Source organism: Melanotaenia boesemani, chromosome 12 (assembly GCF_017639745.1).
Source record: "Melanotaenia boesemani isolate fMelBoe1 chromosome 12, fMelBoe1.pri, whole genome shotgun sequence".
NCBI lineage: Eukaryota > Metazoa > Chordata > Actinopteri > Atheriniformes > Melanotaeniidae > Melanotaenia > Melanotaenia boesemani.
Genome location: NC_055693.1, coordinates 25,907,670 through 25,923,513, shown reverse-complemented (window position 1 = coordinate 25,923,513; position 15,844 = coordinate 25,907,670). Strand labels below are relative to the sequence as shown.

Here is a 15,844-nt window from a genome sequence, read left to right as displayed (position 1 = left end):
ATTTCCCATGCTGTTGTGCAAATGGAACAGAGAACAGGTGGAAATTATAGGCAATTAGCAAGACACCCCCAATAAAGGAGTGGTTCTGCAGGTGGTGACCATAGACCACTTCTCAGTTTTTATGCTTTCTGGTTGATGTTTTGGTCACTTTTGAATGCTGGCGGTGCTTTCACTCTAGCGGTAGCATGAGACGGAGTCTACAACCCACACAAGTGGCTCAGGTAGTGCAGCTCATCCAGGATGGCACATCAATTCGAGCTGTGGCATGAAGGTTTGCTGTGTCTGTTAGCGTAGTGTCCAGAGCATGGAGGCGCTACAAGGAGACAGGCCAGTTCATCAGGAGATGTGGAGGAGGCCGTTGGAGGGCAAAATCCTCCAGCATGACCAGTTTGGCAGTGGGTCAGAAATGGTGTGGGGTGGCATTTTTAGGGCAGTGCCACACTGCCCTCCATGTGCTCGCTAGATGTAGCCTGACTGCCATTAGGTACCGAGATGAGATCCTCAGACCCCTTGTCAGACCATATGCTCGTGGGGTTGGCCCTGGGTTCCTTCTAATGCAAGTTGTCAGCACATTAAACTATGTAAAGAACAAAGTGTTTTTATAAGAATATTTAATTCATTCAGATCTAGGATGTGTTATTTTACTGTTCCCTTTATGTTTTTTGAGCAGTGTACAAAGCAACACACAATGACCCATTCTTTAAAAAAAGAAGAAAAAATATATACAGTATGTATACTTAAACCTTTTATACCAAATCCTGACACCCTCACCTGTTGCTAGGTAATCTGCAGATTGTAGAACCTTCCAAAACAGTGTCACCTTTACAATTCTAGATCTGTTCAAATGCTCTAGACTCAATGAAGTTTAGAGGAGACACTGAAGTGAGTTTGGTTTGTGCTTGTACAATTATTGTCCAAAAATGTTAAAATGTGTAGATATATTTTTCCTGCAATTTACAAACATGTCTAGCTTTTCTTAAAGCTCAATTTAAACGTTAATTTAAATTACCCATACTGACTGTGGAGCTTTTGTAGAATATCATTACTTGTGTATTAATTGTGGATTAATGTACAAGCAGGACTGTGTGTGTTGGTTGTGTGGGTAGCTCATCTGGAGCTCATTCATGTTTTCATTCCAGATTATTCTGCTGATTATTTTCCCTCTAGACTGATAGGTGTCTATTCTGAAAATGGGGAAAAACCATATCTAAGCTATTCAAAAAGAATATCAGACTAAGTAAGTTCTGAAGTAGAGATAATGATTTTAGCTCTATTTTTATGATTGCTGTGCAGTTATAGAGCAAAATAGATTCTTTATTAAGCTCTTGTAAAGTTTTGTGAGCAAAACACCTCAAATAAAAAGCAGTAACTGTGTTGGACATGTAGGAAAGCAGAAAGGAATATGTTTGTTACAATTTGTCACTGATATTCAAATTAGATTCAAAGCAGGATCAGCTCAGAAGTAATCCAGTGGTTGAACTTGGAGGAGTCAGCGACACGACTGCACCAGCAAACATTTTCTTACACTGTGTGCATGTCCCCTGTTGATCTCAGCAGTGTGTGTATGTGGTTTTGCAGTGGTTCAGCCCACGCGCAGCCCCACACAGCTCACTTTGCCCAGCTCTCATTCACTTACCTACCCGTTACTATAGAGACGCAGTGGATAAGAATGCAGGCTGGCTGACAGAAATAAAGGAGACCTGGGTTGAATCTTAATAACAAAAAGAAGGCTCACAACACAGCTCTGTGGATATAGCAACACTTCTGTGAGTTACATAACGCTGCTGTAGGATTCTGTCATGAAGTCACCATTTTTTCCCTGAACTTGTTGACCTCATAGATCAGAAAGAATTGCTTCTCAGTTCACATGAAAGTTAAAACTGAAGCAGCATTTAGCAGTAAATTATATAATAAATAATTTAGTCACACATATTATTACTGTATTTAACTGAAGTTTCATCTTTAACATTTTTGCTTCGATTGTGGTTCATGTTAATGACACTAAAATTTGATCCTTTTTTTTAAATCACCAGACTGAAATATAACACACAATTAATTTAATGGAAATAGTTTATCCTGAATTACTGTCTCTATTTTTATCCTTTGATCCCTTTCCCTCGTTTTTAATCTCTTTGTAGTCATCCTCTGCCTACCCTTGAAACAATTCTACTCCTGCTCCTTTTTTATTACAATGTCCTTTTCTCTTATTTTCTGTCTACCTTTCTCATTTTTTTATGCTGTAAATAGACACGGTGCGTCCTTGCAAGACAAGAGAGGGAGAGCAAGAGAGCAACAGACAGCTCTGAGAGACAGCTCTGAGACTGCAGCAGATTCTAACCAATCACACGAAAGAACCCTCCAGCCCATGTGGCTTATTCATAAAACTGAGAGGAAATCCTTATCAATGCACCTCCTTTCTGTCACCCACTAAATCATCAATGCGTCGCTGATCTCAAGCGAAGGAGGTTGCTGAAAGTTGGTTATGTCATGTTATACATGTATGATCATCTGAGACTGGAGAAGCAAATGAAGTCATTCAAGCTAACTGTTTATCACAGTTTCTTTTGTTAAATGTTGACTTTGTCCCCATTTACGGATGTGGCCTCAAATGGAGGAGCCAGGACAAAAGGAGGCATACCAAAAATATCCTCTAAATGTGTCAGCATGCTTTGATGTCCTCAATCTATAAAACAGCATTAACTACAACTAAATCTGGCCTGCAAGAGCTATTTGGAACAAATTTACATCAATAATTGAGCACTTATACACCTTTTAACATATGTTAGTATCTCTAATCATGTCTTAGCAAAAATTTCCCTGTAATAATAATAAGTCATAGCTTCTAGTTTCATGGCAACCAATAAAATCTCATGTGTTTCAGTTTCATAGCAACCTATTGCAAGACTTTCCAGAGAGCATGTTCGTCATGGACTTATTTCTATTGCATAACTGTGTCTCAAGGGTTCATTGCGAATCGAGGATTAGTGGGTGTTGTGTGTGGATAAGAAGGTGTCTGAGTTAATTACTACTTTGACAAACTGCAAGCTATGTGCAAACCCAGACCAACAGGGTGTGCGCACATAGAGAGATTACCTACATAAACTTTAATACAGTATGAATGATTAAAACAATGCAAGAGAGACAGGAGATCCTATATTAGTCTGGATTTATTACATTATGGTCACATTAAACAAGTACTGTATCGACTTTTTTATCAACATGTAGAAAGAGTAAATGCATCTGTCGCGCAACACCGCAGACAACACGGCTTTAAATATCACTTTCCATATGACATATAGGGAAAAAAAGGACTGTACAAAAGGTTAATTTCACAGATGATCATTCTAACGCCAGAGCTGGTGACACTAACTGCAAACTCAATGGTAAACACTCCAGCGCCTGAGACGAAACACTGGTACATCATCATTATGTTATACCACTGTGCAAAACATTGAAAGTTTGTTCACACCTGTGCAAAAATAGCAGCATCATTATTTACTTTCCAAGCAACAGATTCACAACACATCACAATGATCTCTCAGAGGGACCACGACACTCAAGTCAGGTTCACACTGTAAGTTTGGTTTCAGAGTTGAAGTCAAATCACCTTTAGCTTATACATACTGCAATAACACATGTGCAAATGATAGCTGTTCCTCACTCAATGGTTTGACTTCTTTTCTATAAATATGTACATTTTGAGAAATCCTGAATCAACTGAACTGACAGAGAATTTAAGCCAAGTAAACTGAGGCCTATATTGCACATTCACAGACCAGAGCAAAATTATGATGTGACCTTTGAACTCTATTTGATTTGTTATGGTCAAACTGTTTCACACACAGTCACTGTCAAAAAAAAAAAAAAAAAAAAAAAAAAAAAAAGCTGAGAAAAATAAATTATGGGATATCTACATGTAAACCTTAGAGTTTAAGCTGTTTTATAGTTGGCACATAAAAGATTTTTACAAAAATCTTGGAAAACTGTACATTCAGTCTCCAGCTGAGCACTGCAATGTTTTGCAAAGCAAATACATTTCAGTGGTCAACATGTATTGAAAAGCAATACATATAAGAGGCTTTAGGTTGATCACCTTGCTGTGTGGGGATCTGTGGGCTGTCTTAGTATAACTTTATACATTCCAAAGGTGAAAACAATCCCACCTAAATTTTCACGTATTTGCTTCTCATGTTTAGTTTTAATAAATCACTGTAGAGGTACAGTGATATAGATTAGCAATGGGAATGCTATATCAGATAACTGCTATGACATATTTGGTGGTTCTTATAACACAAAAGAAGCTGAAAATATTTATATAGCAACCTGCTATTAAACTGGCTAAAACATGGTGTCATTTATTATCTTGTCAAGGTTTGCAGATGAAATACAGCTTTACACCTCTGTTTTTACTATAGAGGAATATCTACAATCATATTTGTTAAAAGTGTCTCTGCTTCTCAGATGCCTCAAATATCCGTTGTGTGTTCAATAGCTTATCTATCAGCTGACTGAGATGTGTATAAAGCACAATGTACTATCGCTTCTTACAAGGCTTAGGCTTATGTGCTGAAAGTGTTCTAAGCTTGGCCCTGTTTAGGAAAAAGTGACTCTAACAGAAGTGAGACGAGCAGAAATGGCTGCACAGGTCAGCACCTTGGACAGCTCTGCCTCCTGGCTCAGATCTATTTCTGGTCCTGCCTTGGACTTCTCCTCGCAGCTTCCATTCAGTTTCTCAGAATATAGGTTAATCTTGTTTGAAATGGGCATCTTTGTGTCTCCAAGAGCGGGGTGAATACAACAGAGTCAATCCCTGTGTCATCTAAGGGACAAGACAAAACGAGGACAATATACAACTGGCATGCAAGTTTGAATCCTCCTACACTGCAACCTAAACACCATTACTGAAGTTGTGTAACATCATGAGACATATTCAGCCCAGACATTAGAAGTCTTCAAAGTTGGCCTTTTCATTCAAAACCACGATAGTGTGTGATTTTGCGGTCATCTTTTCACACTAATCTTTATCAAAAGATCACGGTGTCTTGTTTATTCTCCCTATCAGCGGTCCAGGGTGGCCTCGCTGGAGTCGCGATGGTTTTTCAGGTCCTGGAAGACCTCAGTGAAAAAATGCGGATCGGCGTTCAGCTGAAGCATTTTGGCACTCATCCTGTTGATGATCCGGAGCGACGTCTCCCAGAAAACGTCCTTGTTTGTCTCGTTCATAAACGGCTTGAGTGGGTACGATATCTCGTTGCCCATGTAGGAGTAGGCGAGATAGAGACATGTCTGAAAGGTGCCCTGCAGCTCGACCGAGCTGTCGATGCTGTCCGTTATCGTGTCTTGGCACAGCAGGTACACAAACACCACATTGGCCGGCGTAATGAAGCCAATGTCCTGCCAGCCCTGGATCAATAGAATCCGATCAATATTTCGGAACCAGAGGATCACCTCTCCGCTGTTTAACTCTTTTAGTTTGTAACACCTGCGACACACAAAGTCCCCCAAACAACGAAGCAGTTCCCCAGTTGATGCCTGGATGATTATCCGCCTCGGCGACACCAGAGAGTAGCTGCTGGGTTGCTTCTGGACCGAGGCAAGCCTCCCGTTTTGGACCGTGACATCGCTGTTTTGCGTGGGTACCGTCGGCACCGGCACTGGGATGGGCGCTTTGGGTTTCTTCTCCTCGGTTTGGTGCGTTTTCCTGATGTTTTCATTGTTGCGCTGAGCCACCTGGCTGGACGGGAGCTCGCGGGTGGGTAGAGGGTTCGGGGTCACTTTCTTCGCACCCTTCTTGGCCGAATTAGCCACGAGCTTCTTCCAGGAGAGGGACACGAACATCGAGTGTCGCTTTAGGCTTTTGTCCGTTTTGTGTCCTTCTACTGCCGCCTCGGCGTCCATTATGGACGCCTTTTTTGTAGCTGGAGATATAGAGAGGACGGTACCCATGTCTGCAAAGGAGCGAGCTGCCGTCGTATGGATGCTGCTGCAGCAACTTCTGCTCAGGATCTGCAGAGTGAGAGGCGGTCAACAACAGTCACGACAACGACTGAAACTCCATTTACACGTTTATTTGCTGTGTTAAATTATATTCCAGCGGATCCCCTCTCTGTTTGCGCTGCAACACAAATCCTGTGCGAGTGTGACCTGAACGCAGATTAGTCTTTGCGCACACCCTGTGCTTAAACGAACCAGAAGCGCAGCTCTTGACTGACAGTCAAACAAACCAATAAGAAAGCCAATCAACGAGCTTTTCTGTAGGGTGTTGCTTTTAGGTTTCAGCGGGTATAGATAGACTGCGGCATGCACTCAGGTCAAACGCTATTCTTTTCACTAGTCTACTGCTTTGGAAAATTAGTGCTATTTTAAAATCAGACTATTTCCTTCTTTCCGTCTTTACCTAGTACCAGGGAATGATGGTGATTACAAGGCTTTCCCCTTTGCTCTGCAGCCTTATTATTAGCGCCTCTGATGATTTTACACTCCTTTTTCCACCAATGATCTCAGTCAAATGAGGTGAAGCCATTATTAAACTGCTATGGGCATATCATGAGATTTTGTGTATGTTCATGTAAATACACTGTAAATGCATAAATGCACTTTTAAAACTTAAATGCTCCAAGGCTTGTTTACTTGATTACAGCATCTAAAACACTTTAAAGTTGTCAAAGAAGAGGATCTAAGCTACGTCTCTGGGTTGGTTTCTGAATATTTTAATCAAAGTCAGCAATTCATTCTTTCTCCAAAATAGCTGCTACAAAAATGTTTGTTTAAGGTATGTTGGAAAGAAATCTGAACAAGATGTTTAGTGCCAGCTCTGAGCAAACTAGACTTGAAACATTTTAAGAGAAGACAAACCTCACACCAACCAAAGCAACAATAAGACTCAGAATATCTCATTTGGCCAGAGCGTGGCTTTTTATTATACCATTTAAGTGGTATGTTCTTGTTTACAACTGATTTGTTCTGAATTGCTGCACAGGTTGAATGAAACAGATTAAATCCCAGTGAACTGTGTTACATGTTGCTGGGGTCCATTTGGGTAATCAAGATGATCCAATTACCTCCAGTAGAGCTGGCAAACTCCACTAAGTTACATGACTGTCTGATCTTTCAGCTGCAGTGGAAACAGACACAAATAGCGTTGAAGGTATAACACTTTGGATTCCTCAGGTTGTGTTTTACAACATCTTAAGACTAAAATGACACGCTATGATACCTCTTCTAAAAAGTAATACATGTACTTTTTAGACAATTTATATAGATTTTCTATGAATATTATTAGTTTTGTATAATTAATTTGCTAAAATAATTGATACCAGTGTTTCAAAAATCCACTCTAAGATGATTTCCTAAATCTCAGAATGAAGCTAGTAATATATTTATCCACACAAAACACACACGCACACACACACACACACACACACACACACACACACACACACACACACACACACACACACACACACACACACACACACACACATATATAAATCCTTATGGTAATATCTTACACTGCTTCTGCTTGACAGATTCCCCAAAAGGAAATTATAACTATGATGGTAGACAATTGATTAATTTTTTTAACCCATAACTATCAGCATTAATGTCTAACCCCTACCATTTTTTAAAAAATTGTGGTTAACACAAACAAACAACAACTGACATCAAAGTAAAAAAGGGAAAAGTTGTTGGACTTTACTGGGTCAAAGATATTCATACTTTTTTCTCTTGTGTGACAAGCTGTGATGCCCCCATTTTCTTTCCTAACGCCATATAAATATTTTGAAATATGGTATAGTTGTGCAATGACAAAATTTATGACAATGGCATTTAATGCAAACAGTCATTTACAAACAGTAATTTCAAAAGAAAATGCAGACTTGTAAAGTTTTGGGGGCCTTGAAAATTGAGCATGCTTACAACTTTTGGATTTATATGACATTTTAATACATAAAAAAAAAAGCAGACATGTCCTGATTTACAAAGGCAGACATAGGCAACATTCTTTTTAGATCCTAAAGTTGCAATATTTATGCAGTTTCTTAGACTTTTTTTTTTGGGGGGGGGGGGGGGGGGGGGGATAATGGATAAATATAACTATCACACATTCTGGTGTGAGGCTGAGTTGTTTTTTCCAGCCCCCAAAGTATTTTTATTTTATTTTATTTATGTAAAAAGCATTTTTACAGTTTGAAAAAAAAGAAATTACAACACAGAGCTGATACAGAGCAGTTTGTCACAGCCAAAGTACTCTGGCTTGTTGTCAAATATCTCCTTTAAAATAACATTTTCCTTCCAATTATCATCATAATCACTGTTATAAAAACAGTCTCTTCAAGCATTATCTAGTAATCATCCCCTACCTTTTATGATAAAAAGAAGAAAGAATCATCTCACAGCTTCTCAAGCTAAAACAGGATCATTCAAACACTTCTTTACATAGTTACTTCCTCTAGGCAGCGATCAGTTTATTCCATTTGTTTTCACATTGTTCATCCTCTTCTGACACTGCATGTTTTACGTTTCCTACATGTGAGTTTTATTCATTCTTCAAATCAAATGAAACATTATTATATTGAATTGAATTAGGCTGTAGATGGACATGACCAGAACTCGTTCACTTTGAAGTGCTTTGAAGTGACTTTTGTTGTGCACTGGTGCCATTGAAATAAAGTGAACTGAGCAGTATTTCCTTTTTTGACACTGTAAAACTTATGTTTCTCTTGTCACAGTGTATAAATCACATAAACGTACAAACATCAATTCAAAGACCAAAAAACTAAAAGAGCAATAACATTAATTACTTTGCATCATTGTGCTTTTCCTTTTATGCACTCTTCAGCATCCATTCATCCAGCCTGGCAGTTTTACCAGCAAACAGCTGTATAGTTACAATGATCAAACACCAAACTACAAAACAATCATCATTACTTACCTGGTGTTACACCTCTGAGAAACCAAACTCCCAACCTAAACAGTAGGAAAAAATATATGGAGGTTTGGAAAGTAATTCAAGCCAAACTTTGGAATTTAATATGAAAAACAATAATGTCTCAAAACAATGAAGCGCTTCTTACTTTTTCACAAACTCTTTTGATCATCCTAGTGTTTGATCATAGATCATATGCTGATCAAAAGAAACTCTTTCATCACTAATCAAACAGAATAGAGTGGGATGTGAGGATCTCAGTGTATTAAACAGGAAGCATTTATCCTTTTTTTTCCTGGTTTTTATTATACTATGCAGATATCAAAGGATGAAAACAAAACAAGGTTATTTTTCACAGTGCTGAGGATTAGGTAGTGAGAGGAAATGTTGTTCCGGGAGGGACATTTATTTCTTTATTTCCACGTATTTCATATGTGTCATATTCTGAAGAAAAAATAAATAAATAAAACAAAGAACAAAAACATTAACTTGTGTCACTTAGGGCAACAGAACAGTCTTAAAAAAAGAAGGTGAAATTAGTTCATTAACTCAAAGCAACATAAACATTTAGGGTTAATGAACCTGACTTCAAAATATAAACTTTTTCCCTTTTGCCTCTATTTTTCTTTCCACAAAGTCCTGATACATATGAAAGGTTCTCCTCTTTCTTATCTGCATGTAGAGAGTTGTTACTGTAATCTGCTGTGTCAGCCATTTGGCTTTCAAGCGTTGTAACAGTTAATCATCTCTTTCTATGTGGCGATGACATCAGGCTTTGTGTGCAGGCTGGAAAACCAAAACAAAGACAAAGAACTGATTGACTTGCTCTTCAAAACAAACGGATTTTCTTGCTTTAAGAGTAATCCTCACTGCTACTGAAGTACCAACAATTATCACTGAAAATGTTTCCTTTGTTAGAGTTTTTATGTGGGTACTGTTCCTCGAGACAGGTAATTCTCTTACGTAAGATAAGCCCTTATGTTTGTTTCCTGTTATCATCTTCTTCCATTCCTCTTCCTTTATTAGACATCCCATAAGATTTTAAATTCCTGCAGACAGAAGCTCTGTGACGCTCCTGAGATAACGTGAGTTGTTGTTTCCATCTTCAGATCAAATCCTCAAGGTATTGATCCTCCAAATTTGTAGGTATTTCCAGAAACGTGTCTTTCCTTTAAGGTTTTATTTTCTTATGAAATACACTCTCTTCATTATCAGCAACAGTACATATTCCATTTAGGGGCCACTTTTTCCAAATTATCAGTGCCTTTCATATACTTATTACTAAATTGTACTCTAATGAGTTATTTTTTTTAAGTGTTTACAACATAATTTAATTATTATAATTTATGTTAATGCAACATAATTTGGGAACACAATTTAATCAGATAAGCTCCATCCATCCACCCATTGGGTACACCCTCCTATTCCATTGCAGGGTCACAGGAAAGGCTGGAACCTACAAGGCGAGAGGAAAGATCATCAGATAAAATTGAGATTTAAAATCAGAGGATCTACCAGTGTTTTAAGCAGCTAAATGAAGACAACCTGTTAAATGTCACTTTTACAACATTCTGACCATTTTCAGTTAATTATTGATTAACTACGAGACAAAGATAGAAAATACACTGGTTTATATTGGCTGATACATAAAACCTTAGTGGTCAAGTTGGAGCTAGCAATCATTTCAAAGTCCGTCCACCCAGTAACTTTTTCCAAACAAAGCAAAGCAACCAAACGATGCTAATCACCACACCATCATGCAGCCCAGGAAGTCTGTATTAACGGACTGAAATACCCCTTTTGGGTGCAGGATCACTTTACATATGCAACTTCCTTCCTTCCTTCCTTCCTTCCTTCCTTCCTTCCTTCCTTCCTTCCTTCCTTCCTTCCTTCCTTCCTTCCTTCCTTCTTTCATTCATTCATTCATTCATTCATTCATTCATTCATTCATTCATTCATTCATTCATTCATTCATTCATTCATTCATTCATTCCCTTTCTATACCTGGTTTATCCAGTTTAAGATCTAAGGGCTTGTCTTTATTTTAATTGCTTACCTTAGTGTGAGTCTATCCTAACTGGATAGACATGGACAGGCCACCACTCCATTACAGGATTATCGCTGGGAGAATATGACAAACAACCATGCACACACATTCACATCTACAGTCAATTTAGAATCACCACTTCAATGGTTTTAAACTGTGTGTGGCACAATATGCACAGTCCTCATAGATACCCTGGATGAGAGCTGTGAGGTGGTAGTAATAACATGATGCCAACCTGCTTTTTTATAAAATGTCAAACATTTTCTTTTCTTTTCTTTTTTTTGTGGAATTATATTACATTGTTTAAAGCTAACTTTGGGTTTTGTTCCAAATATAAAAAAAGAGCCTTGATATTTAAGTGGTGGAGGCTGATGCCCTATATCTTTCCACTGTCTTGTGTAAAGATACAGCCAGATAATCAGTTAATGCAGCTCACCTAGGTATTCCCAGGCTATGAAAACCGGACCATGTGTTTAATCTGTGTCTCTCCGGTCCATGACGTGCCAGCATGGTTGTGTTTGCACTTTCATCGCCTCCAGAACAAAGTGTACATATCTAATTTTCACATATCCTGACACTTCTGACATACACACTCCTCTGTAGTTTGTTAGAAATTAGTTTGAATGAATCTTCTTTACGTTAATTAAATCTATAGTTTGGTCCTCCTACTTTTTCGCTGCTTTGAGGTAGTTTGTGGCACCAGTACATGACAGTGATGTATGTAGGTGGCTAAACACTGTCAGCAGCTGTTAACAAACCAAAGACAGACAAGGATATAAAAAACCACACTGAGGTGAAAATGCTTCTTGTTCCAGATGTTCACTCAGATTATTCAGTGCAGCATGAACAGGACATTTGACATGCAAATGAGTCTGAGAGAACATCATGTGCTGTCAATATGAGAAAAGAATAATCTTAATAATTTTTCTGAATGAATATTAACATGTTGAGAGAGCCATGTTGTAGCATTCAAAACAAACTACGTGACAGACCTGGGGAAATGAGTTTAATCTGAGAATACTAAATGCTCATTTTTTACATGTTTCTACCACATGACTTCCCTTGCTGTTATTGTCTTTTCTTTACAGCGTTTGGTACAAAAATCCCTGATATACTTTTTCAACCTCAAACAGAATGCCGTATGAGAAAAGAAGCTGTGTTTTTATGGTTTATTTAAGTTATTTAAAAGTAGGCCAGCAAGTTTCTTCTCTACATTTTACGTTGCAAGTTGGCCCCCTTGTGGCACCTTAATGCAACTGCACCTGCTGTAGCTTTTTTTTTTTTTTTTTTTTTAATCTTTCTAAATCCATATTAAATTGTGCCAGATTGTTGTGGCTGTGTGAGGTTCTTCCACATCCTACTGAGGCCCCTGTTTGTTAAATGAATAAAGTGTCAAATTGCCAATGTCTTATTTCTTCAGACTCCAACCATCCTGATCGAAGACGAGTCAATTACAGAAAGATCTATTTAGTACAGTCAGAGAAAATTTGGGAAGTGTGTCATGGGTGCAACTAACACTCAACATAGCATTATTACAGAAAAAAAAAAATCCACCAATAACAATTTTCCTCACTTTTTGTTCTAAGTAAAAATTTTTGTATCAGCTTTTTGCAGAAGCTAACTTACCTCCTAAAAGCTACCAAAAACAATGAAAACATCTACAGTTATGTACAAAATTGGATAACATTTGTCAAGCTTATGCAGTTAATTTATAGCAGCATTTACAAATAATTCCCAACTTATTGTCTTAATGAGTTTTATTTGCACTCATTGTGGCTAGATCCCATTCTTTTGTATTGATGTTTTCATTTCAGCCAAACAAACCTTGACACTTTTCTACTTACCGTATGTCTTCCCAGCAAGTATTTAATGAAGTTCAAATTAAAAATCACTCAGGAAAATTTGAAACATTTAACGTTTAACAATTGTTTTTATATGTGTTGCTGTTTGTGCTAGTGAATAAAGATAAGAAGAGTTTGTTCTTTTCTTTTATTTTTCTTCTTTATGTAGTAAAAGCAGAGAACAGAATTTCCATCAACTCTGTGAGTCTCATTCTGAACATTTGGGCTGCATAAATGAACATCGACCACCAGGGGGCAATCACATCTAACCGACTGCAGGGCAGCCAAGCCTGTGAGTTGAAATATTTGTAATAAAAAGGGAGGACTTGTTGGTGATACTTCCTGTCAGCGGGCATCTTTACCACCTCATCCTAATATTTAATTAGTTCATGTGAAACTCAGACGACATATCAGCAACTGAACTGAGGAAAGGAGTGAAGGTTTCTGAGAATTCTGACTAATATTTGCTTTAGTGACAGAATTCTCCCATCAACTAACAGAGGGTCTGCCAGGCTGGTGGGAGTCACCATGGAGGCAGACAATGGCAAAAAGTGCTTACAGTATTCAATGAAAAGCTATTGCAACACATTAATTCAACATAATTGTAATTCAACATCTTAATAATACTCATAATACTCATAACATTCATAAAATATCTCTCTGTTCTTCATTTTACATGCATAGACTAAACTGATATAATTACACCCCAGTTATACACTAAATCATTGCTTAAAGCAACACACTGACTTTTACATTTAGGATAACTTAAACGATAAGCATTATTATTATTACAAAGTTTTGTAACAACTTTTCCACCACAGATAATTCAGTAAGTGCTTGTATACAACAGTTTCCCTTCTTATAACTACTGATGAAAGTATTCCTTCTTCTTTTGTATCTGCAGCACAGAAACAGAATATGATCATACTTTAAAACTTCAGTGGTCTTGAGGGGAACCAGTGCCATTTTTTCCTCTGTTTGCACGATGTTTGAAGAAAAAGGTGCTACAAAAGTTGAGTGAACTTAAAAAGCAAAAGCTTGCAAAGCTTTTTCAGTAAACTCAGCTAAGCGGTTCTGGTGTTGTGTGAACCTAAATTAAGAGGGCAACTCAAATTAAAATCTTAAATGTTTTAAAAGTTAGGACAGATATTCAGGTCTACGCATGTCTTTGAGCTGAAATAACTTGTGCACTTATTAAACGAGTAAACCTGAATAGTAGTTTCAAGTTTGTCTAACTTAATATTTCAATTTTTTTTACACACTTATGTTACATTCACACAACACAATTTTATTTATTTATTTATTGTTTACCCAAAAACCTTTTATAGCTGGTTGCCTTAGTTTTTAAAGTTCTCTCAGCAACTCATTTTTCAGGTGGGAAGTCTGCATTCCAGCCATTTGTTTTTCATATTTACTTATTCTAATTGAGGGTCACAGGGGGCTGGAGCTTATCTCAGAAGCTTACAAGGTAAGAGGCAAGGTACACCCTGAACAGGTTACTAGTCCATCACAGAACCAACCCAGAGAAACAATCAGTCATTCACACAGAAAGGCCGAGGCTTGAACCAGAAACCAAACGGTGCTAATCACCATGCAGCTCAGGAAGTCTGTATTAACGGACTAAAATACCCCTTTGGGTGCAGGGTCACTTTACATATACTCTAAACCTGAACTAGCCCAATGACTTGAAGTTCAGATTTAAGACAGTTTAAAAGTTGTTCATGAACCTGCCCACTGCTCAGACAGTGTTCAGGCCCTAAAGAACAATTTGTTAAGCCGAAATAACTAATTGTGGCTTTGAAATAGCAATAATGCTACAATGGAAATGTTTAATTGTTCTTAATAAATAATAAGATTTTGAAGTTTTTTTTTTTTTTTAATTATATACTACAGACTTCCTGGGCTGCATTGTGGTGTGGTGGTGAGCACCTTTGCCTTACAGCAAGAATAGTTCTGGTTCAAGCCTTGGCCTTTCCGTGTGGAGAGTGCATGTTGCTTGAATGTCTCTCTGAAACTTGAGCCGGCTGTTCAAATTAACAATGCACAGAGGAAAGTACTGACAGCAATGTTCATGGTTTGTTTAGCCAACAAGTGGTAAAAAAATTAAAGCATCTTTGTGCCTTATATATCAGCCACATCCTGGCTTTTTCATTTTAGTATTCCTAATTGTGATGCAAATGCAACCACAAAGCCTTTGAAGGTATTAGGGAGCTCCCCATAACCCTCAGAAAATTACTAGAGCTGTTTGGTTCAAAAGCACTTTAAGTTATTGTTTGCAGGACCCCTGAGGTATACATGTGATTAAGAATAGTATACAATTATTTATAAAAGAATAAAGTAAATAAAACCAGATAACAGAGACTGATATATGATTGGAAAATGGGAGAATGGATAGAGTATCTTCTTGGTGCATCCTCTGCTTTTGGTCTCCTCCTGTGTTTGGTCTGTGTGGGAGTGTGTGTTAGGCAGATCAAACGGTGAAGGGATCGGGTGTCGTTTCTTATCGAAGACATGTCTGTCAAAGCTGGTGGGAGGGATTAGCACTGCTGACACGGCAGGTGGAGGCGAAATACAATCTAGAGAAGAGAGAGGGACAGGTGGGAACATACAAACTGGAGTCAGACAGAGACACTCGTACATTCACACAGAGGCAAACAGGTGGGTCACTGTGAATGTTGCAGACTTGTACAAAACCTGCCTCTCCTTTTGTCTGCAGCTGCAAGGCCATGGAGTTGTTGATAATACTGCATACTCACTTGCCACATGTTCACACACCCTGATATGCACATATTTCTCATCCATGACAAAGCAGGATTGTTAATATCACTGAATGTGAAGGTTCATAAATCAGATGCTTATACCTCACATAAGGGCTGACACATGATTAATCTGTTTAACTGGCCTGTTTATATTTGTCTTTAAATTTATAATTATTCCTACAAGCTTTATTATTCTTTAGAAACAGTAATGATCAGGCTGCGACTGATCAGTCTTTCATTTAAAGTTAGTCCAGACCATGGCTTTTCT

The 15,844-nt window shown here is 38.0% G+C and overlaps 1 protein-coding gene across 1 annotated transcript; it reads right to left on the bottom strand.

The window, feature by feature from the left end:
- Nucleotides 1–3,149: 3,149 nt before the first annotated feature.
- cdk5r2b (cyclin-dependent kinase 5, regulatory subunit 2b (p39)) lies at nucleotides 3,150–6,165 on the bottom strand. The gene has a single exon (XM_042001118.1). It carries the CDS (start codon nucleotides 5,944–5,946, stop codon nucleotides 5,059–5,061), a length of 888 nt encoding a protein of 295 aa, XP_041857052.1. The 5' UTR covers nucleotides 5,947–6,165; the 3' UTR covers nucleotides 3,150–5,058.
- Between the last annotated feature and the right edge of the window lie 9,679 nt (nucleotides 6,166–15,844).

What these genes read in the sequence shown, in the direction of transcription:
- cdk5r2b (XM_042001118.1), bottom strand. Translation starts at nt 5,946, where the DNA reads ATGGGTACCGTCCTCTCTATATCTCCAGCTACAAAAAAGGCGTCCATA.